The following is a 23,261-nucleotide window of genomic DNA, read 5'->3' on the forward strand; positions in this document are numbered from 1 at the left end:
GTGAGTTTTTTTGTCTCAACTCATATTTTCACATCTCTTCAGCTTTGCAATGATAAACAAAATGGAAAAGTGTAATCGGGCTACAAACGAATCAGCCTAATGGCAGACAGACTCTTCTTAGATAAGCCTCGATTGCCCTATGGAATACGCCAGTGTTCAGAGTGGTGTCCAGTGACCATCAGGCAGGATCCGGGAACCGAAACAGAAACACTGGCAAAATATGATCGTTCAGTCGTTTCCTCAGTAATTACGAACATGTCATTCTCGTTCCTACATCGCTCACGCAGCAAGATGACCTGCTGCTAGATCTTATTTGCCTGCTCCAAAAGGGGTGAAAAATATCTGTTAATGTTCAGATAACATACTTTCTATCTATAGTGCATATAAAGTTCATAGTTCAAGATGTAGTTGTTGATAAAGCAGTGATTATATATATATAAATTATACACACACACGCAAGAATGCACAGTTGTACAGATCTTGAAATAAAATCTGAGCAATGTTCTAAGTGCTTTTCTTCACGCCGAGTGGCATCTTAAAGAAGTTGTGCTGTAATCCCTGTATACGAGAACAACTCAAACTGCAGCCCAAACCTGGAATTCAAGGCAATACAGACTGCATCCGTAGATCTGCGACCTGAGTGATACCCCTTCAGCTGACCTTGCAATCAGCAGGAGCTGCGCACACCGTTTTGATAATAAGGCAGAAATGCCTCCGTCGATGCTACATTTAGCTTTTGTGACCTTGCCAATGATTTTCTTGGGTTTGACGTTCTTGTTTTCGTAAATTTAAACAAGCTTCTAGTGTATCAGCACCGCTTAATGTTTGTCTAATTTAATCCCTTCCTTTCGACATTGATTGCAGCTCATCCACGCTGGATCCCACGCTTACGGGTGAGACTTGTGATTTGAGTGCGTGGTAGAATAGTATACTTTATGCTATACCGCCCCCTACTGGAGATTTAGTATAAAGATCAAAAGGTATCAAGAAACAGTTTATGAGACCTAAAGTGAATGGCTTACTTATCGTGGAACTCCCCACAACAGAAATATGTACTGCTTTAGTACTAAACGGAAAACGGAGGTCTGCACCTAGCATGGCCCTGAGTATCTTGCCATCACTCGTAATTGTTCATGATCAAATGAAGGGATACCTATCCACAGTAGAATGTTAGCACGTGTCCGATTCTTACGCTGAATAAAACATCAAAAACCATGATCAAATTCACGGATCTCCTTTTCCATGCCGAAAATCAAGATGATGCAAAAAAGAGTACCTTGGCTGATTTCCAAACATTTTTCAGTGATAGACAGGTCTGTCAGATTAAGAAAAAAAATCTATTTTACACGTGAAGCATCTCAACCTAGAGGCTATACAACACACATATTTATTGCCCGATGCATTGCGTCTATTTACCAATTACGTTAAATGGTTGCATATTTTACTTTATTAGTCATTCCTACGATGCGTATAGCTTCAGGTGTAAATTGAATACAGCTCACACAATAACGGTCTCACAATTAAGCTAAATGTGTGTTATAAAAATGGAAATGTGACAGGCGTCATCATTCTCGTTAAAACGGGTGCTTCAGAGCCATTCAACGGGAGAGTGGGATGCAGGAAAGTGCCTTCCGTGGGAGGTGCTCCTAACGAGGGGAGGGCATCGAAATGCCGCTTAACTTTGCCATCTTATTTGCATAATTTCCTTATTGATTTTTGCTCGTTTTAACTGGCGTTTATTTATTAAAGAGCACATTCCCCTTAGCAGGCACGTAAAGAAGGGGCTGGGGGCTGACAATCTGCCCGGTTTACCCGAGCTATTTATCGTGAACGTGTACGAGCTTTAAAGACACCGATTGTCCTTTTAACCTTTACACATTTGCCCCTCAAATCGAAATCAGAATGAGAATCTATTCCAATCGCCCATGTAAACTGCAGTACAAAGTCCTGGCCTTTATCGGGACAGTAGAGAAGCTTCCAATAATTTTTGATTGCATTTTTGGCTAAACTTTTTGGGATGACGTATGGAACTGGTTATTACCTAAAATCTCTAAAATGACTTAATTGAAATCATATTGTTTTTGGTATGTTGATGGAGGATAGAAAAGCAGAATACATGGCAAATAATCTACGACTTCTGATAATTTAAATAAATACATTTTTCATATTATATATTAATTTTAATTTAAATAAAGTCAAAGTGTACGAGATCCTTGCCCTGGTTTGTTTTCAAGAGATTAATTTGTTAATTATTTTGAATCCCTCAATCTAATGAAAAGGAAGAATGCTAAAAGACTCCGCTGATTATTTCTTGAATTTTGTTTATCTGATGACCCACAGAATCTATTTTATCTCTTCTCTCTACATACTGCGAGACATACACACGCACACGCGCTCGAAAATGCTGCGCTTGCGCAGACTGTGCCAGGGGGACAGATTGGACAGGGGGTTCGGATCAGATAGGGACACCAGCCAAAGCCAGTAGGACCACACCTACTGATGAGTCACATCTTATAGCCCTAACCCTATAAACCAGGGGCTAAGGCGTACATGTATTGTTCATTTATTCACATTGACTTAAATCTTACCCATTAAAATTAATCAAAAAAACAGAATGAATCGCCTCAAAGTAGACCCCTTTGACCAGTTGTGTCTCAATGGGCACAACGCATGGACAGACAAAAATATCTTCCTGCGGGTTCAGGCCAATAAAGTCATGTAGTTACACATTGTGCACAAAGAACTTACAATTATAAGCGAATAACAGGTTTTCATTATTTATTTAGGTGCAATAAAACATTATTTTGGTAAGTGAGCCGGACCAGAATGAGCCGTCAAATGACGGATGGATGGATGGAATTCTTTCTTTGCTGGCCAGCCACCTCCGTGCCGCTGCGCGGCGGTACTCCTTTGCTCGGACGGCATCGCAGTGACCTGCTACTGAAACGCAGACAGACAGACGGCAGGCGGTGGGAGGGGAAGCTTGCATCGTCTTATTTATTAGTGATATTACGGAAATCTGTCGCTTCTGTCTAGCTTTCGGAGGCCAGCGCCGCCTCCTCCTTACCCCCGGAGCGAAACACACCCTGTTTCCCGGTTCGCAGACCAGAAAGAAGCCGCGCCGCCGCAGGAGGACAGATCCGGGTTAATTTAAGGCGTTTCTGAAGCCTAGTCCTTCATAAAGCTTCGGAAATTTCCCAGCAGATACATAAGCATGGGGATGTGCCTTCCCTGCCTGGGCGGAGCCGCAGATGACGTGGTGGAGACGCCAGACCCTGTAAGTTTACAGATTAAATGAGCAGGGATTTTTTTAAATGTGCTATTTATTCATATTTCTCCAGTTTTTACCTATTTGGGGTCACTGAAGTTCGGCTTACAGTGCATGGTTTAAAATGCAGGGCAATATCGAGATATTATCCCACCTTGTGAAGCGAAAAACATGTCGGGATTATGAAGGCGATACTGTAAAATGGCAAGTTTATATAGAGTCTTTTAAATTATATTATATATAGACTTGCAGGCTTTTACTCGGGGTGCCATGGCAGGATTTCATAACAGTCAAACAGTGTATTTTGTAATGATTCTGAGAATCTGATCGCTTTTTATATATATACAATTTGTTATACATCTTGTACAAATAAATATGATGGTTGAATTGGGGGTTCGTCTACCGCGCTTTATCATAACTTGTATACAGAAGTGGACGGCAGTGCTTGCTGTCATCGTGCACGTGCCCGTGAAGCTCCCGTCGGACTCAGTTTCCCATAAAAGACACGGTTTGCTGCCATTACGGTAGCGTGAAAAGCTCACGGTACGCAATGAAACTGATTACGAATATGATCTATGGTCTGACTGCGACCGGAGGCATGAAAAAGTCATTGTCCGAGGGTTTGGCTGTTACACTTTTGTAGACACTGAGTTTTCCCCCAAAAAGCAGCCACTCTAAGCCTAAGTTGTGGATCTGAGTGAAGGCCCTTTTCAGAAATACCTCCAAAGACATTGTGACATTTACATTTGACATTTGCTTGAAGCTGAGAAGCTGGGGGGGCATTGTGCTGAGGGTTATTGTTGTAATGCTCCTGGACAGCAGAGACACCCCCCCTTCCCCACAGGATCAGTGGGAGGTCCTCTTTAAATCTATCTAAGATAATTCTTCATCTTTATTTTATTGTTGCTGTTGTTTGTTCCTTAAAGAGCTCTTTCTGTATTTCTATACAAGTGCTACACTTTTGCAGTCTGTCCGTCCATCCATCCATTTTCTATTGACACTACTGTGGAGAGTTGGGAATGATTATCAGTAGTAGGATGACTGGCCTTACTACACCATGACTGATCTGAGAGTTGCTGGTTTGACTCCTAGAGTGATGTCACTTTGGCCCTCTGAGCCAGGCCCTTAACCGGTTACTCCGGTAATTGTCTGACCCTGATTTCTCAAATTAATAAATAAGAATGTTTAGTACATGTAATATATGGTTGTATTTAGCCAGAGCCCCACTTGCCCACTTTCTAGTCCTTCTCTTGGTCTTTGCTCTCCAGGAGACGCGACGGAGGCAGTTAGCAGAAGCAGCTGAGAAGCGGCAGAAGGAGGTAAGAGAGACGAAACCACTGAGCACCAGGAGGACCAATTTGTACCCTTGGTCCTGCCAGAGCGCAGTCATTAAACAGAGCGCAGTCACTAAGCACAGCGCTCACTCCACCACCGCAACACAGCAGTCCTCCAGCTGAAAGCAGTGCAGAAACAAGCACGATTCATACTTAGCATTTAAATTATGATTAATTCACTTCATCCATTTGAGGTGCGCGTTAAGGCAACATGTTACGTTTAATGCGCTTTTTGCTTTTAAACTATGCTGCCCTCCAAAGGCAACTACGCCGACGCTGAAACTGCGATAAGGGCCTTCAGAGTTTTGACGCCCTGTGTGTTTAGTAGGTAGGTAGATGAGAGCGTTTTCTTAAAAGCTAACCATAGTTGACAGACCCAGTTTTGGTAAGAGATGCAGTTCTGGCGGTTTGCTTTTGTTGGGCAGTATAGCAGAAGCATGAAAGTCGAAAAGTGGACCCAAAAACTGCTGAGAGGATGCCAGGCTCCCTTCTGTTTCAACACTTCTGAGGGGAAAATGTGTAAATATATGTATTTAACAGAATGCTAAAAATGTGAAGAGTATGGTTTGCCTGGGCAGAAGAGTGGCTTGGGGGTGGGGCCCAGTCCTCTGACGCCATGCCGTTCAAGGCGTGCAGACAGCGTGACTATCTGAGCTTTTCATCTACAGCGTGACCTACAGCTCAGTTACAGGGCGAATGTAAGGCGGAGTTAAGTGCCAAGTCACACACAGACACGCACACGCAATGGAAATCTGTAGCGCAAAAGTTTTCCCACCTGCTTCCAGGATTGTGTTTGAAAATATGTAATGCAAAGGAAAACTAAATATAAAAAGAATAAATGACATTAAAACAACAAAAATAAAATGATTGCAAAATAAGGTAATGGAGTGCAAGGATATCAGTAGATGTAAAAAGATGATGTGCAGAGAGTGTGGGATGGTATGCAGATGCCTGTAGTCTATAGAAGCTTCAATCAGTATTCTGACAATAGGGACGAACGAAATGACTGAACATTCAGGGGGAAGCCAATCTGTGTGATCAGCCATATTCAGCACCAAGCAGCAGATGTGAATACGAGGCTCCGGTGCTCTTTAGCTGAACTCCTACACAACAGATCCTCATCCCCCCCCTTACATCTCTGAGCCAGTGCATTAAATCACTGGCAGGATGGAATTTTATGGACTCTACTTCCTGCCTTATGGACCTCTTAGTTCAAATGTTTTCCATCACCTTCAAGTTTCCCCAATATGGATCAGGGATCTGTTCCTAGTATCAGTTTGGGTTTGTCCACATAAGTACTTATACTAATACATATACTAATGTAAGCGACGGTCAGGACCTGTCATGCCGGAGGACTGACACACCGGGCCGGGGACCTTCTGGGGACGGATGGCGGCCCTCATGACAATCGGCCCTTCTGCTCCTTCAGATATCTGTTGGTCGAACACATTTTGCTGTCTTTTCACCACGTGGCCACACCCGCCCCCGTATGGTGTCACGGTAAGTGCCTTGAAGCATGAGGACTGAGCAAAGATCAGCCTTACTGGAGGTGGCACCTAATTCCTCTTTTGGCCGACCACACTGCTTGCAGAAGCCTCCCCCCCCCTCACGGACCCACACCCCCCCCAAGCTCCTGTTCTGCCCAAACAAACCACCGCCACTCCAACAGTTTGCTACAGAAAAGCTCTTCTGTACCAGGACCATGAACTGGACTCTTTCCCTAGTTTCACCGTTTCTGATTAATCACACTTGTTGCGTAAAGCAGAGAGAAGCAGGTGTCGTCAGTCTGCACAGTCACATGTTCATGGTGGAATTTGAACCTGACCAATCAGCCGCCAGTACAAAGTTCACAGCTAATGTATGTAGCATTGCATGAAACAGTAAACATTTATGAGGGAATGGAAATATTTTTCTCTGCCTACATGGCTATAGGGTGTCCTGAACCAGTTACCAAGAACCTCACCCAGACCAGTTCTAACTGGGAAAAGAGTTTACGGCTGACAGCCTTTTGCCAGGCAGATCGTAATGTTAATTTTTAGAGGCTAGCAACACAGAGGTGGGAAAGTGTGACTAACGCAAGTTTAAAGGCTAATTGTGTGTGTGTGCTATTTGTGGTTTTTTTATAGACAGACTGAAGTGTGGTGAGAGTTGGTATCTGTGCCATGCTGGAGATGCCTTTTAGGGAGGGAAAATAAATAAATAAAATAAATAAAATCGATGCAGAGAATGTGATTAAAGATGCTGTAGAACAGACTGAATCTTAACGAGTTCCATTAAAGCACCATGCAGTGGCGGCAGGAGGGTATGAGGATAAATGGCTGGTAACCTGTAGCTGATAGCAAAGCAAGATGCCCATACCGTGGTACACCAGGTACTACAGCACAAGAAAATGTTGAAATCGACATTTTAAATTATTTTTCACGTAAAGAAAAAAAAATAAAAAATTTACAACGGGGGGGGGGGGACGGGTAGCGGATAGAAAGCGAATGATAGATGCAGCAGAGGATGGGGGAGTTGACAGGGCATTCAATCAAGCGCAAACCAGACGCGGAGAGACAAGGCTGTCCGTCTCGCCTTTCTGGGAACACAGCGCCCCTCGTTCATTATCTCTGCAAATGCAGTGTGCAGGGAATCCGCCTGTAGCATGTAACTGTAAGACATCCGGGAGGTGTGCAGGTGCCCTTAACTGGGGCAGCAGCCTTAAGAATCCAAAGGAGCTAGACGCATGCATTCTTCTAGATCCCAGCATCTGTATCGGATGCGTCTGATTGCATGTGACCCCCCCCAGCACCCCCAACACCCGCTTAATCGGCCGAGGACACGGCCGTCTTCCTCCTGCCAGGCTACCCGTCTCCTCCAAGTGCCCATTGGTAAATCTGCCACTCTTCTGCTGCGCTGCTCACAAACTCTCAGCACTTAACTCATTCTCACCTTGTTCTTCCCCGTCTGCCCAGTGTGGGAATCAGGCAAACGCCAAAAAAATGAATCTTAACGAGTTTCACGCTGCTGTCGTCACCCTTTGTTCCTATTTCACATACTAATTATCAGTCGTCATAAATTTTCCTCAAGTGGTACAGTGAGCGTGGAGGAAATGGATTGCGATGAAATGCAAGAAACAAGGAGGGAAAAGTGGAAATAGAAAGGTGAACAGGCCCAGGGCCAATGCAGCACCATCTGCCCCAGGAAGGGGTGGGGGTGGAGTCTTAAAATAAGCTGCCTTTGTTTGACAGATTAGCTCATGCAATGAGAAGCTAAAGACTTCTGTTGACTTTTATTGCTGTTCAAACGTATCTGCAGGCAGAATAGAAAAAGGCAGCTGTACAGCTAATGTCTAGTTGTTTTTGGGGGGGATTGAGGGGTGACTTGGGCACATGGACACCCATTCCAGTGGTTAACGCAAGGATGTACGACCTGACAACACCTGTAACCCGACAGACGTCCAACCGAGGAATTAAAAACCCAGAGTCGGTTGAGAGGAAGAAGAAGAAACAGGAGGAGATGGAGAAACAGGAAATGATGACATCACCCTCGGGGGGCGGGGGGCTGAAGGTGAGGATGCTATGATTTTCAGGTTGGGGGACGGATGGCATTGTGGTAGCGTATGTGCGGAGAGCTCCAACTAGAGAAGTTCTCCAAAACTCGGCACAGAAAGCTAGAAGCACAGTTTAATATACAGCCTACAGCACACACAGCCTAACACATTGCTAAGCTGTATTTACGCAAAATCCTGTTTCTTTGAAGTGTATTAAATCTCCAAAGGACTCAATCATATTTCTAGCTTGGAGGTCAACGACGAGATCAAAGCCTAGTAGAATGTGACATCTTGATATGTTTCTCTTTGCAGATTGTCAGATTGCAGGGATAAGGGACATCTTTAAAACGGATTAAAGTATGAATGACGTGAGCTTAAAGACAGCTCAACACTAATGATCTCCATTTCCCCATTGAGTGGGGCCATTACATTTGTGAGCTCAACATCACTTAGCGTTCAGGCCCAAATTTGAATCCGCGCCAGTGGAAAACTTGCCTTCTGGAACATTAACCAAGTTGCACTAAAGTCTGAACTATTACTTGTGAAAATGAATGTCACTATGTCATAGCAAACCAAACTGTTCAGCAGAAACCTTCATCTTATGGTCCAACCGATTGCCCCTGTGTCTCCTGGAAACTTATTTTGGCCGATTTAATTTTGTAGTCATGCAACACACACTCACTACCAGAAAAGTGAGGAGCTTCCCTTGCGTCTAAATCTCTCCCCTCTCTGTTTTTTCTAGTGGCAGGTGGGCTAAAGGTTCGAGTGGATCAGGAGACGGACCGTTCACTTGGATGCATTTCAGTCAGCTGACCCGAGATGCTGTTTTTGAGAAGATTTTTTGTTTCTTTGTCATGCAAGCTTGTGGAAGGTGTCTGTGTCGGGTCTTTTAAAAGCCTGTGCCATGATCCAAACTTCAGGAGTGACCGCCACAGTTTCCCCAGATTCACCAGAGTGCTTTTTAGGTGACACGTGCCTAACGATCCCAAAACCGGATGAACGCTGATATAGCCGGTGCTACACGGTGCAGCTGAGGGAACAGATTCAGCCAGAAGTACGGAAGAACATAGAAAGCGCAGCAGAAGTTATTTTCACAGTGGACAGTTGTGAAATGCCAGTTATCTAGCCTCACTACACCAGCTTCAAGCAGCAACAAGTGTTAATTTAATACTGTACAAAAAAAAAACTTTACTTAAATTATTTCACTAATATATTGTTTGTATAGAGTGTCCTTCACACAGATATTTATTCCAGGGACAGGAAGTTAAGCATTAGCACTCAGACTGGTGCTGTGGGTGGGTTCCTTTTCGCGGCTTCAGGAAGAACATCCGCGTCATACTGCCAGTGCGTTTGCAGCCATTTTTTTTTTTTTGCTAGTCTAGAGATTCAGAAGTTTGTGAGAATTTTCACACGAGTGTGACCGCGATGCACTCTGAACTGGTACAATTTGGGCCTGTCCAGGCAGGCCAGAGGACCACAGAGAGGCGTCCCAAGGTCTTACCTGAACTCTTGCTCCCTCCCTGTTCTCACCCCCCCAATCCCAAATGTGGTGGAGCAAAGGGTATTTTCATTTAAATAAAGTTGTTTTGTCAAAGTTAAACCTGCTGCCTTTTTTTGTGTGCAAGTGACAAGGATACAGTTAGGCTCATGGGGGAAAAACATCTTCACAATATATATATTCTGAATGCATGCTAGCCCACAATTTTATACTCCTTCGACACATGCATAGCACCACAGCTTAGGGGACATGCATATATTCAGGGAAACGGCACCCTCTACCAGGATGCCTTAAGTAGTGATGGACAAAAGGATGCTTCATGAACCATTTGCTGTATTTTTTTTATTCCACTAGATGGTGCTCTCTATTAAAAGAAAACGTGCCACAAAGCAAACCAAGAGCACCATCTAGTGGGGTCAAAAGATACAGCAAATTGTTCATGAGGCATCACGTTCCTCACTACTGTCAAGGTAGTTCATCCCAAGTATTCAAACATGCTGGAAATTAACAGTGAATCCATCTAATTATGAAATGAGACTCATAGGTCCATCAAGAAATACTAACAGATTCTCTCCGTTTGTTCAGTGGTGCGTCAAAGTATAATACAGGTTCACAGTTACTCAGATAATCATCGTTTGTTAAATAAAAGCACTCGAGTAGATGCCTGGAGGAATGGGCCTTGATTGTGAGCGGAAATACCTTCACATAACATAACACCCATGGTACCCACAGGCAAAGTGCTACATTCCAAAATGATAGTTTACTTTAAATGTTTAGTTCTATGAATAACATCAAAACAATTCTGACCACAGGTGCTTTTGCGTAGAAACGATAAGCAATTTTTCGTATTTGTCAGAAATACACAAGCATATCGTTTATCACATTTCCCATCCACTCCTAGCATAATTGATGTAGATTTTGATGCGTGTTATTTTAGCATGTACCCCAGTTGGCACGATTACAAATTCTTCTTTAATTCCCTTAACCTTTCTGTAAGGAGCATCTACGTATGTAGCCAAATAAAAGTCAAAGCAAATATATAACGTCCAAAAACCGATAAATAAACTCCAATTAAGAGTTCAATTAAACGAAACTGCTTACCTGGTACATCATTTTCAACTGTCTGTCGGAAAGTCCGTGGCTTTTTCTCCATGTGAAATGCAGGGAAATTACTTTCTTTTCCACTTTTACCTTTAGGTTTGAATTATAGAGTTATATCACGCGCATACATATTAACAGCCCGCCCTACGGGGCAAAAGGACTGATCTCTGTTGCCGTTTTTAAAATAACATCAAACACACCAGTAAATTGCAGAAACACTACATAACAGCTTATTGTTTTACAGAAAATTGTCTTGGACCGCAGGTGTATCTAATCAAATACTGACTACCATGAGGTCTTTCGTGTTAAAATCGCAAATGGTCGGTTAAAAATTGCCGCTTTTGTTACTCACTGCTACATTAAATGTCGATTTTTAAGAATGTATTTCTAAATTGGAATTAGCAAACTAAATTGTCCCATATGATACTTTAAAGCTAATGTTTTTATTAAAGAACAAAGGTTTGTTCGTAAAGTTGTTTTATAAAAATTCACACTATTTCAGTTCTGGTTGGTTGTCGTTCATTATGACACCACGAGGGGTCGCTAACGTACCGCTTTATAACGTTGGCGAACTCATTGCCCTTAAGCGTTAGTCAGACGTGTAAATGTGTTAAAATTATATATATATATTGCTTAGTATCATTTTAATGAAATGAATTGCCATTAAATTTGGTTTCGGCCCTGCTTTCTGGCACTAAACTGGGACGGTTACATGTGCAACTCAGTGTGAAAAAACAAGTGGCTTAGCTGTCTCTCCTTCTGCTCCCAGCCAAGCTGTGCTGGTGATGAGTCACGGTCATGCAGTCAGAGCTCAGCTGCCTGCTGCTTCTCATCCAACTGTTGCCTGGAAGTCTAAACTCACATACACCTAGTCTGTTTTTTTCCACACCAGAGAAGGGTGACACACCCAAACATTCCTGATCACGATCGGTCCTTCGAAAAACGATGCAGTTAAAATGCTGCACGATATTCAACATCTGACCCAGAATGCATTTCTTCGACTGCATACCGACAGTGAGAGTTCTTTCCATTCTTTGATTTACCAGGTGCATTTAAAAGATATTTTATATTGCATCGTTTTGACCTGGTTCTTTAAAGGAAGTTGCCTTTGCATGTTTTATCTCCATCACTCGGCAGCAAACACCGCCCACTCTTCCACCTCGTACACCGCAGAATCACCGTTAAGTAATAAGAAACCAAATGTGGCCACAATTTCCCATCGCCGAGGTGCGAGCTCCAGTGGCCAGACCCACCTGAACCAGCCTCAGACTGACCGTGACCTAATTCTTCGTCATGCCAAACCGTGAGAGTTACAGGGTACATACTGTACAATCCGATGTCTGATGCACATTGACGGTGATGTGGAGTGGATTTCCTTTTTAATCAGTGCCCCCCCCTCCCCACCACCATCCCAGAGCTACTGTTGTACTGTTGAGAAGACCATTGACAGGAAACACCCAGGTTAACTCAGATGAAAGGGTTCCTTTACTTTTCAAATCAAGTCTATTGATTGGACAAAAGCCTACATAAAGGAGAGGAAAAAAAGAAATAAACATTTATCATTACAGAGGACACATTTTAAATGATTCAAGCATAAAAATCTGCATACGGCCATTGATGGTAACCACATGCTAATGTGATTGTATCATTTTGGTGTGCACAGGACAGAGGTGGGTAATTCGGGTCCAAAGAGTAAAAGTCCAGACCAAGATTTTGTTTCAACCAACCAGTTCAGTATAAAGAGTCACAGTCACAGAGTACTCAACTGGTTGGTTGAAACAAAATCCCGGTCTGGATATTTTCTCACTGTACTTGAATTAGCCAACTCTGGCACTGGAACTTGTACATGTTTAAAAAACATCCATATTTGGCATTTCTTATAACATTTGCTCTCACTTCAAGGAAAGTGTGACAAGACAGACTCACCCTTAGCAAGCAGAATGGGGCTTTGTTCATTTTGAGCATCTAGATGGCGTATAGAAGTCTCTAAACTGAGGCTACAATAATAATGATTAGTATCAACTAACAGTAATCAGTGTCATTAAAGTACGGGGAACATTCCAACATCCCTATGATTGTCCATGATTCCTCAGTCGCATCCACATTAGCAGCTGGGTCTTTGGTATGAACCAGGTGATGGCGGACAGCATTTTGCAACATCATTATTAACACCATTAACGTCCTGGTAAAAGGATGGACGCGATATTTTGGGAATTTCCTAATCCTGGTCCTAGCAATTCACAGTAAGGAGAGAATTTCATTCAGGTTAATTTCTCAATTAATTATTCTTGATTAGAGTACTTAAAATGATCAGCATAGATGGTCCCACTTAGGTTAAAAAGATATGAACACTTTGAAGAAACAGGGATGCTTTTGCTAATCATAATGTCAGATATGTTCTATATAGGTGTGATTTATTTACAGCCCTCAAAATATGCAGCATAAATAAGGTGTCGGGTTAATAACGTTTAATCAGTGATTATATAAAATGCTCAATGGCAAGAAACTCGTTAAGTAATCATTCATGAAAAAAGAAAGATGAAATAATGACAATTACAATTATAGGTTATTACTTTTAAGGAACACAAATACGAAAAGCTTAAGAAGTTAATTTTTGTGTTTAATTTCTATAATAACGAAAAACGTAATTTTCTCAGAAGCTCAAACAAGCCTAACTGTCCATCATCCAAGACCAGGACTGGGAAGCCTTGATAAGAACCAGTCGAGAGGTCTTAACACTAGAGGCCAGCTTCTAGTAGGTAAGGACCATGGAGATGCAGATCTTCTGGGAGAACAATGGGACACCGGCTCTCACATATTAATGAGGAACTGGGTCACCTTACTGGCTTAGCTGCTCAAACCCTGAGGAGCTGAGCTGTGGAAACGCAGGCATTTTTGTTCATGGAAACACTGAGGCGGGAAAAGTATGGAGTCAGAACCCCATTGCAAACTGGCAGGACGCCTCAGACGTGATTTCATTCTGATTGTAGGCAGAGCAAGGATAAGGAATCTTTGCATGGGTCATTTTTATAAGCAGGGGAGCCGAGGGTAACGAACTTTCAATTCTAAGGCCGTTATGCTTGAAACCGGCTCCCCCTGACTGTCAGCCACAGGTTATAACAGGCAGTGGGAGAACATCTCTCCAGAAGCTTAAACATGTGTTCAGTTCATCATCCTGACACAGACTAAGTTGCGTGTTCCTGCCTACACCTCTATCTCTACAGGCAACCATTGCTATAGTTCTTCTACAATAGTAAGCGAAATTCTCGTAAAAATTAGAATAAAAAGTTTCGCTCCAAACCATCCTGCACCACTCAACTGGGAAGGCACCACCCAGGTACCGCCCCCAAAGTGGAATCTGATTGGTCAGTCCAAGTGTCAGCTATGAACGACATCAGCTCATCTGGGATGTTCCAGTCCCGGTGATGGGATGGGGAGGTTCCCTCCCTACTTCTTGCTCCTGTGATGAGCAGCCACCACGAGGTAGCTGTCGGGGGCAAGATCCTTGAAGTTGGGCGTCCTGCCCTCCACGCGGGAGATCTGCAGCATGCGGCAGGGGTCGTGCTTCAGGAGGTATCCCTCGAACGTCTCCCAGCCACCCCCTACACGCACCATGACATGTTTGTTGTGCAGCATCTATGGAAGAGAGAGAGATGCTCAGGATTGGGGGGGGGGCGGGCAGACATTGGCCCCTTCTACGACAGGGTGGTGTGTGGCTCAGCAGGATTGAATATTGTTCCATTAATTGGAAGGTTGTTGGTTCGAATCCGGGGGTTGATAGGGTAATGCCACCATTGGGTCCTTGATCAATGCCCTTAACCCAGCTTGATCCAGGAACCGTCTGGCCTGTCTGACTGTCTGGATGCTTTCTCCACTGTATGTCACTTTGGATAAATAATCTGCTAATTAAATAAACATAACTGAAGGAATCAAAAGCTGCAGTGCGAATCCTGTGTGGAGCTGCTCTGCCGGGAATGCCTGCCCGTGACCCAGCCACACAGTGGAACCTCCGAACCACCAGCCGGGTGTCTGGCTTTACTGGCCCGCAGACGACGGTAACCTCCCCCCTAATGAAATATTCAGAGCCTCTCCTCTCTGGGGGCCCCAGTAAGGAGAATATGACTTCCTCCTGCAGGGGCAACCCTACCTTTTTAAAAATTCATTTCGCAGCAGACGGCGTCTCGTATAACCTTATAAGCACAGTGCAGGATCCCCGCCCCCAACCCAGTCCAGCTCATTCTGCATGTACACTAATGCGCCAGGCTAGAGCAAGGTACCGGACCCTTCCACAGGGAGGCGCCGATCAAGTCTAGCTCACAGCCTCAGACACCTATGGAAGCTCCCGGCCCCCCCCCCCCACACCTGCTGCTGCTAACGGGCACGACGTGTTCCCAGGCTCAGGGTGCCATGGCAACAGCTCCTCAGCTAATAAATAAATAAAATAAAGAAATAAATAAGTACACCGGAAGCCCAGCAGCCAGCAATCCCAGAAGGCCTTGCAGGGCCATCCATCCTCCTGTCTCTGGCAGGCCCGTGCCCCCCCCTACTTTATTGGTGCTAACCCCTTCATTATAGCCCCATTAAGCTTCTGGTAAAACAAGCAGATTTATGCCCCCCTCCCCCCACCCCTCCCCTGGCTGCTGATGGCTGAATGAGAGTCGCGTGTCCCATGTCGGGGAGGGGGGGGCAGTCCCGTGTGCGACATAAATGTCCCGCTAATTTGAAATTGGTGTCTCGACATCGTCAATTTTACCCGCCTCAGCTGCTCGCAGGAAGATTAAAACTACGGCGACGTTTCTGGGGTCAACGGTGACAAGACAGAGCGAGGAGGAGGGAGGTGTCCTATGACATATGAACTCTAGGCCAACAAATCCACCCAATGAACAGACGGCAACTAGAAATACAAAAAATACATTTTACCTTCTATTCATTTCAAGTCCAACACCTTACACACTCAGCCATACTTGCCTAAGTACAAAAGCACACACACATGTGAATATGCATTTGGGAATGTATTTGATGCACTTTCCTACAAGAAAAACGTTGCCCTTGTCTCAAGTTCTGAGTCACTCCCTCTCCACCAATCAGGGATCAGCATCCGTTAGGGATCAGCATCACTCAGGGACTAGCGTCCATTAGCACTGACCGACAGCTCGCGTTCCTGCAGCACTGTCATGTAGCTCTGACTCTAGACCCGCGTTAATGTGCGTTAGCCGCAGAACAGAGCCCAGCCAGCAGCCCTGGGCCAGCCTCTGCTGCTCCATCTTCCCAGCCCACTGGTCCCGTAGGCTGCAGGAAGCTGCCATCGCAGGGCATGGGCGCTTCACCCGGGAAGGGACACACCTGCCCCACGGCTCTGTGACTGGGAACATAATAGGCTTCTGTTATGAAAGGTTTTCAATCAGGCTCTAAGGTCCAGAGGGAGGCAGCCCCCCCCTCAACCCCCACTTCTCTTCTCTGGTGCCCAAGTAGATGTATTAACCCTGCCTGCGGGCTTTCAGGGCCGCAGTGTAGCGCACCACTTCCCCTAAGCCCAAACGGCTGCAATAGATCACCCCCCCCCCATACCAACGTGCCCCCCCCCCCCCCACCCGTCTCTGTTGAATTTCCCTTCCTGACGGACAAATGACCTCATTTTCATATCCCTGGGGGTTTTGGGGCATTACAAACAGGCTCTTGCTGGTGTGAGTAAAGGCGGTAATCAGCCAGCTACACTGTCCGCTCTGAGAATCCCCCCCCCCATCCTGTCCCCACAAAAAAAAAAAAAATAAATAAATAAATAAATAAATAAATAAAAAATAAAAAATCGCTGACCTCCCAATCAACACCTGCCTGCTTATGTCTCTGTTACATTTGCCTTGTCTCAGAACAAGCTGAAAGGAACGGAAGGCTTTTAAAACCTTAAAAAGTCAATAAAGCCTAAATCCAATACATTAAAATACTATTTTGCCTTTCATCAGAATAATTCTTCGAGAAAAATACAAGTTTCGAAATGCGAAATGATCGTTATGATCTGCCAGTTTCATACACACACCACGCGCACATACACACAGTCAGCAAAACGGTCATTTGCAAGCTGTAAACGTCAGTCACGACTCCATCTGTTGTTCTGTACGATAACAACTTTAATTAAATATGCCCCAACACGTGCACTGCATTATGGGCAATTTTTTTGGAAGGCTTGCAAAGGGTGAAAATTCACTGTGTTCAAAAGCGACTCCTGCTTTGTTATATCTGCCTCCTAATTGGGATGGGGGGGTGTGTCGTCCAGGCGTGGGCGGGGGAGGGGGGGTGGAGGTGGGATGCCGTGGGGCTGTATTTAATGAGCAACATGCTTTAATCATGGCCTGACGCCTTGGAGCTGCCGCTGAGTGTAGAAGGGCCCCCCCAGCCACGTGTGCCTGGGCAAATTCTCAGATTAGCTGCTTGACAACATACACACAATACGCGTCCAAGAGTGTGTCAGCCCGAGCCGTGTGTGAGCTACAAGGACTGTGCCCCCTTGTGGTGGACGAGGACAGGGCAAACTAGGCCGCAGAAGCAGAAGGCCAGTCATGTTTAGTGAGGATCCTTATCCCCAATGTGCAGGGAGTCTGGATGACCCATGGGTAGCATCTCCCCCCCCCCCCTTCATGGGACAGTGACCAGCAGACTTTACAGAGAAGCTCGTTAACCCTCTGAAATTCAGCATCTACGTCACAATCACAGTCGGCCTGGTGAACACTTATATTCCAGGGGCCACTGCAGGTGATGCCAGTAGCAGAGGAGGTGGGGAGGCTGAGGGGGGGGCATCTGGCCTCAGGCCCTTCACTTCAGGATTTACAGAGAGGAATCCCCCCTCCCCACCTGTCAGTGAGACCCCAGGTGTTGCATCATGTACACAGATCCACTCCGTCTCTTATGTGGTACATTTAGACCAGGGGTGTCAATCTGCAGTCCCAGAGAGCTCAAGCCCTACAAACCTTTGGGTTTCTCCTCATTTAACACACCTGATCCAATGCCTTGGACTCCGTGCACTGATCGCCACACAGCTCTTAAGCTGAATCGTTCGTGGTGAAACAGGGAAAGAACTAAGCTACACAGGGCTGCGGTTTGACACCCCTGATTTAGACAATGCGTCACCCCCTCCTCCAAAGACAAGACAGGAGCTCTTATACCTGCCCATATTGTATAAGAAATTAATTAAAAAATAAGATAATATATAATCTAATAAAAAAACCAACAAAATGTAGCTACAACCCACAGGTACAGTCACAGAAACCTGGCATGGCACTCCCTATGGCCACATGGGTGTCAGCATGCCCCCCCCCCGCCAACCCAGGGTGGGGGCCGGCTCCCGAGTGGAATCCTCGGCACGCCGTCTGCACAGCGTCGCGCAGGAGAGGAGTCTGGCGGCCTTGGTTGCTGGGCAACGCCGCGAGAGGGCTTGAAGAATGAAAGCGGGGGGGCTTGTCGGTTTTTGCTTTATAAAACCTTGAAATAAATAAATATGGTTTGAGCTACACGGGCTGGGGCCTTTGAGAGCGGCCCTTGATGTGACATTCCAGCTGCGGCACACGGGGGGGCTTCATTGTGAAGAATGAAGAAGCATCTCTCCTAGTAACCAGGACACCGCGGGTGGGGGGGGTACAGGGCTGAGCTGCTTCCACAGGGACGGGAGGCCCGTATAACCAGCTAAACCCGGGGGCGAATCCTGGGGCAACGCGAGCTTCAATATGAGGGGGGTCACTTCTCATTGGTCACATTTTTGGTTATCTTACTAGTTGCTATTACTGGTTATTGGTTCAATATTAGTGACTTCCCGTTGGATTATAAATGTCTTGCAGTTACAAGGCTGCGCCAACAGATGGCAGGACAAACACAGAATATTCTGCTTGCAGCCAATGGGTTTGTTAAATAGGCAGGCGGATCACAGGTATGTCTATTTGTACCACGTCAGTTTTCCCGATTTGCAATTTAACATGACAAATACGGTGCCGGCATGTTGCCATTGCCTGACAAAGGAAGCAGCGCCGGACCCCAGGCCATCGGCGGCAGCTCATGTACAGCAGGCGCGCCAGGTCACGTGACCACATCGCGGCACCAATCAGGTGCAGGAGAGACCAGGAATGTCAGTAAAGAACACAAAGGGAGTATAAAACAGACCGGGCTTGTTCTGAAGACCCAGTCTCGGTCTGATCGGTCACTCCCAGCTCCCGGGCCAAAGCCAGACCTGTTGCAGATCCTCCTCCGTTCGAATTCAACACACCCACGTAACGCGCCTCTCCAAACCCACCCGCCTCACAGCCGGCATCCCAGAAGACGTTCCTCTCCTCTGCTGCCATGGCAACCCCCTCTGCCCCAGTCAAGCAAACAAACATGCACACGAGAGAATGGAATATGTGGGGGGGGGGGGGGGGGGGTGGTGGATGAGGAAAATAAAGAGGTGGATAAATCCTGAGTCCCGTTGAGTCGGGGCGGATCCCGTCACCGTCCCCACAGGGAGATCGCGCTGCCGTCGAGCTCCTGTAGTGTTCAGGATGCTCCGCCCACAGGTTCAGCCCAGATGTGGCCCCCTACCATGCAGAGCCTTGGATGCAGATCTCCCGGCAACCGTCACCCCGGGAGATCTTCTCTGGGGAAAGTGTGAATTCACCGTCCTGTCCTGCTTAGTGCTCCTACACAGGCTTTGCAGCTACATAAGTGGCACTAGGGAATGTTACGCTAAGGATTTCATGCTAGAAACGAGTAACTGAAGCACTAAGCTCCTGCTACAATGGCCTGGTACTGGCAACCTCATGGTAATGATGATGCACCAGGAGGTATGTGAACCCATTTCCTGTTACGGCTGGGGATGGTCAGGGTAAGACGGCTGCTAGTGCCTCCATGTGCTGTCACTCACGCCTGGGGTGCCCGCAGTGGCAATGACGACAGGGGGGGGGCTCTTAGTTCCATTAGCTTGTGACGCTACTGCTGCAGCTATTGAGTTTCTGCCAAAGTCAATGAGCAGGCAGGCTGAGAAGAGCCCGCGGGCCGTATGAACATGGGGGGGGGGTCACACTATAGTGGGGCATAGTCTCTAAGGGGCTGGAAGTGTGGTGACAGGCCAGAGGTCAGAAGTGAGAGCTAAAGGTAACAGGCAAGGGGAAGTAGTCGAACCCTTATGAAGAGGATTTTCTCTCCGACGCGGTAGCGGCCCTGGGACTGCCTCTCCACACAGAACTTATTGGGGCACTTGCAAGGGGGGTCCTCTGAGATGTGCTTCACCTGAAACAGCCAAAGGGAAAGGAGAGGGGCCCATTACACAGGGGAAGGGAGAGAGGCATGTTACACAGGGGAAGGAAGAGGCCTGTTACACAGGGGAATGGAGAGAGGCACGTTACACAGGGGAAGGGAGAGAGGCACGTTACACAGGGGAAGGGAGAGAGGCCTGTTACACAGGGGAAGGGAGGGGCCTGTTACACAGGGGAAGGGAGAGAGGCACGTTACACAGGGGAAGGGAGAGAGGCACGTTACACAGGGGAAGGAAGAGGCCTGTTACACAGGGGAAGGGAGAGAGGCACGTTACACAGGGGAAGTGAGAGGCCCGTAACACAGGGAAAGGGGGACGCCAGTTATACAGGGGAAGGGAGAGAGGCATGTTACACAGGGGAAGGGAGGGGCCTGTTACACAGGGGAAGGGAGAGAGGCCTGTTACACAGGGGAAGGGAGAGAGGCATGTTACACAGGGGAAGGGAGAGAGGCACGTTACACAGGGGAAGGGAGAGAGGCCTGTTACACAGGGGAAGGGAGGGGCCTGTTACACAGGGGAAGGGAGAGAGGCCTGTTACACAGGGGAAGGGAGAGAGGCATGTTACACAGGGGAAGGGAGGGGCCCGTAACACAGGGGAAGGGAGAGAGGCACGTTACACAGGGGAAGTGAGAGGCCCGTAACACAGGGAAAGGGGGACGCCCGTTATACAGGGGAAAGGGAGAGGCCTGTTACACAGGAGAAAGGAGAGAAACATGTAATACAGGTAGAGAGAGAGGCAGGGTACTCACAGCATCATCCAGCAGCTTGCCTGTGCTCTTCCTGCCAGGAGACTTGACTGGGGAGGGCGAGGCAGGTGAGGGGGGGGGTAGGGGGACTGCCTCCTCCTGTTCAATCTCCTTCTCCAGTTTTATTAGCCCCGGAGGCTCCACTTTGTACCTGAGAGGGATGAGCTCTTGTCAGTAATATCTGAACTTGATTAATAAACAAATAAACGAGTAAATGTCAAGCCTGGCTCCAGGAGGGTGGGCATGACATACACAACCACAAGCTGGGGGCATCCTAAGGCATTTCTTAAAATACATGGTAATACTCTAATTGAGGGGGCACAAATAATGCAGTAGTACACTGTCACTTAATGTATTAACTAACCAGTAACTAAGTGTTAGTTACGCACTGATCCTATATTCATTTATGATTAATCAATTGTAACTGTTCATGTACTTCATGCAGTTACTATATTTGTTCATGATTTGTACTTGAGTAGCAACTGAGCTACTAAGTCATTTGTGCCTCCTCAAGTAAAGTGCTGCCCCCCCCCCCACCGCGCCCCGCCCCCCGAGTCTCACCCCCAAGCCCCCGAGGATGTTTCGAGGCGCAATTCCTGTCACCAGTGCCAACATCCACAGCTGATCCAGAATCAGTGCTGATGTTTTACATCCTGAGTTTTCCTAACATTTTAAGGTTTTTCACATCAGATAGACCTGTACTTGGCTGGTTTCTGGTTATGCCAGTATCTCCTGCTTCACCTTGTTCTTATGTACTGCTGTCTTAGAAACTTTGGGCCTGGAAGCAGCCTGTCTCACAGTGTAGCCTTCTGCCAGCAGAACCAGGATCAAACCCGGATTTAAAAATGCAGATTTTTTTTTTTTAAATATGGAGTGGTCTCTTATTTTTTTCCAGAAAATTTTCCGTAGAAGAAAGAGGCGCCAGAAAGATGTTCAGCCTTAAAGCTGAGATGCTTTGACCCCACAAGCCTGAGGTGAGGAACAGATGGATAGATGTTTTCCACAGCAACAATGGATGTTTGTAGTACTGGTGATGATCAGAGTTAAGCCAACCACTGCCTGGGTTTCATCTTTGAAAACTGCCCCAGAAAGCCATAAAAACGTTAATAACTTATCTGGAAAAGCATGGGGGGGGTATAGACGGGGAATACCAAGCAGGATCGCTATGTTCCTCGCAGGCAGCTAACGCACATAAACACCGCTGTGTGCCCCATTCCAGCTCTCCGCCATATCCCCACTATAAATAACAATCCTCCTTTTACTGCCCATCCTGCGCAATCCTCGCGAAAACATTTCAACATACGCGGACCATACATCTGGGAGCATATCTACAGTGAAGCATGTGATTCACCTCAGGAAACATATAAAAACAGGCCGCTACTGGATTTAACAATCCGCTGGCGATGACACGTTTCAAACGCTAGCCACTGTTATCAAGCAGCCCAAGTGCATTGTGGGAAACATAAGACATGTAGAAGGTTCATCTTATGCGGTTACAGCGGTTGTATCGTACTGTAACACTAGAACGTGTCTTATCTGCTCCATGGACGTCAATAACATTCCGGAGAGGCTGATTTAGAGCTGCCCCCCCACAAACCCAGCACACCTGGCTGGGTTTGGCCCAAGGCAGGTTCTGGGAGCCATATGGGTCCAGTTGTGGTTATGGTAGATAAGCCAGTGACCATTAATATTTACACTCGCGCTGTGAGCCCCCGGCTTCACCCACACATTCTGTCTGCAGTGCGACTTGCCACCAGTTGGGGTCGGGGGGGGGGGGGGGGGATCACGGACAGGTCAGGCAGCAACCTTGGTTCGAATCCTCTGATAGGAAGGCAGAATCCAACACTAATATTGGCCGTGGACATTATTTCAGTGATTGTCATATAAGTTCACTATTCACTATTATTTATTGTTATTATCTCTTAGTGTGTCAATGTATAAATGAGTGTCTTGCGCTACTGTAAACTGAGATTTCCTTTCTGTCTCTGACTACAAATGTCTGCCTATCCATCTTAATGTTTAACAGATATTCTTCTTCCCAAAGGTCCAGCCTTGCCTGATTCTTATTACACACGCTACAAGAGGATGGTGCTCTTCCGCGGAGAGCCAAACCGAGTAAATACGAGAGCCAGCCGATAGGGATGGCATATCAATCCAGGGGGTGGTTTGTATTAAAATGTCTTCCTTGGTGTTTTATGGAAGAGGCAGAGATTCCAGAAGGTCCACGGAGGACGTAGACAAGATGATTTTGTGTTTGTTTTTTAGAAATTCAGAATGTTAGTGTTTTACATAGCTATAAAACAATATTGAGGCAACATTTTTCAGATAGATACAGGCACACAAGCTGGAAAGCGTCACTGAATCATGTCAGACGGTCACGTGAGGGTTCCTCTCACCTGGTAGCGATGCGGCCCAACTCCAGCAGACACAGGCAAACTTCCCGCGGCTGTTTATGGAGAACTGAGAAGACACGGATACACATGGGGAGTTAGGGATGCACACACACACGAC

The 23,261-nt window shown here is 46.3% G+C and overlaps 2 protein-coding genes across 3 annotated transcripts in view; one reads left to right on the forward strand and one right to left on the reverse strand.

Moving 5' to 3' along the window:
• Positions 1 to 2,778: 2,778 nt before the first annotated feature.
• Positions 2,779 to 9,734, forward strand: LOC125706547 (small VCP interacting protein). Its single transcript, XM_048973270.1, has 4 exons — positions 2,779 to 3,277; positions 4,537 to 4,587; positions 8,038 to 8,151; positions 8,877 to 9,734. The coding sequence occupies exons 1-4, from the start codon at positions 3,215 to 3,217 to the stop codon at positions 8,889 to 8,891; spliced, it is 243 nt and encodes an 80-aa protein (XP_048829227.1). The 5' UTR covers positions 2,779 to 3,214; the 3' UTR covers positions 8,892 to 9,734.
• A 2,466-nt stretch (positions 9,735 to 12,200) lies between these two features.
• LOC125706479 (growth arrest-specific protein 2) overlaps positions 12,201 to 23,261 on the reverse strand; it is a 36,798-nt gene continuing 25,737 nt past the window's right edge. For both annotated transcript variants that reach the window (XM_048973197.1, XM_048973196.1), the window contains 4 exons: positions 23,147 to 23,210; positions 20,754 to 20,901; positions 19,872 to 19,979; positions 12,201 to 14,369 (listed from right to left, as the gene is read on the reverse strand). In XM_048973197.1, the coding sequence (XP_048829154.1) occupies positions 14,181 to 14,369; positions 19,872 to 19,979; positions 20,754 to 20,901; positions 23,147 to 23,210 (509 nt within the window). In that variant the 3' untranslated portion in view covers positions 12,201 to 14,180. The remainder of the gene's footprint in view (positions 14,370 to 19,871; positions 19,980 to 20,753; positions 20,902 to 23,146; positions 23,211 to 23,261) is intronic.

Source organism: Brienomyrus brachyistius, chromosome 13, assembly GCF_023856365.1.
Source record: "Brienomyrus brachyistius isolate T26 chromosome 13, BBRACH_0.4, whole genome shotgun sequence".
Classification (NCBI taxonomy): domain Eukaryota; kingdom Metazoa; phylum Chordata; class Actinopteri; order Osteoglossiformes; family Mormyridae; genus Brienomyrus; species Brienomyrus brachyistius.

Bases quoted from the DNA above. Each gene is read 5' to 3' on its own strand.
- LOC125706547 (XM_048973270.1), top strand. From the start codon at position 3,215: ATGGGGATGTGCCTTCCCTGCCTGGGCGGAGCCGCAGATGACGTGGTG. The intron at 3,278-4,536 runs GTAAGTTTACAG...TTTGCTCTCCAG, and splicing joins TGGTGGAGACGCCAGACCCT to GAGACGCGACGGAGGCAGTT. The intron at 4,588-8,037 runs GTAAGAGAGACG...GTAACCCGACAG, and splicing joins CTGAGAAGCGGCAGAAGGAG to ACGTCCAACCGAGGAATTAA.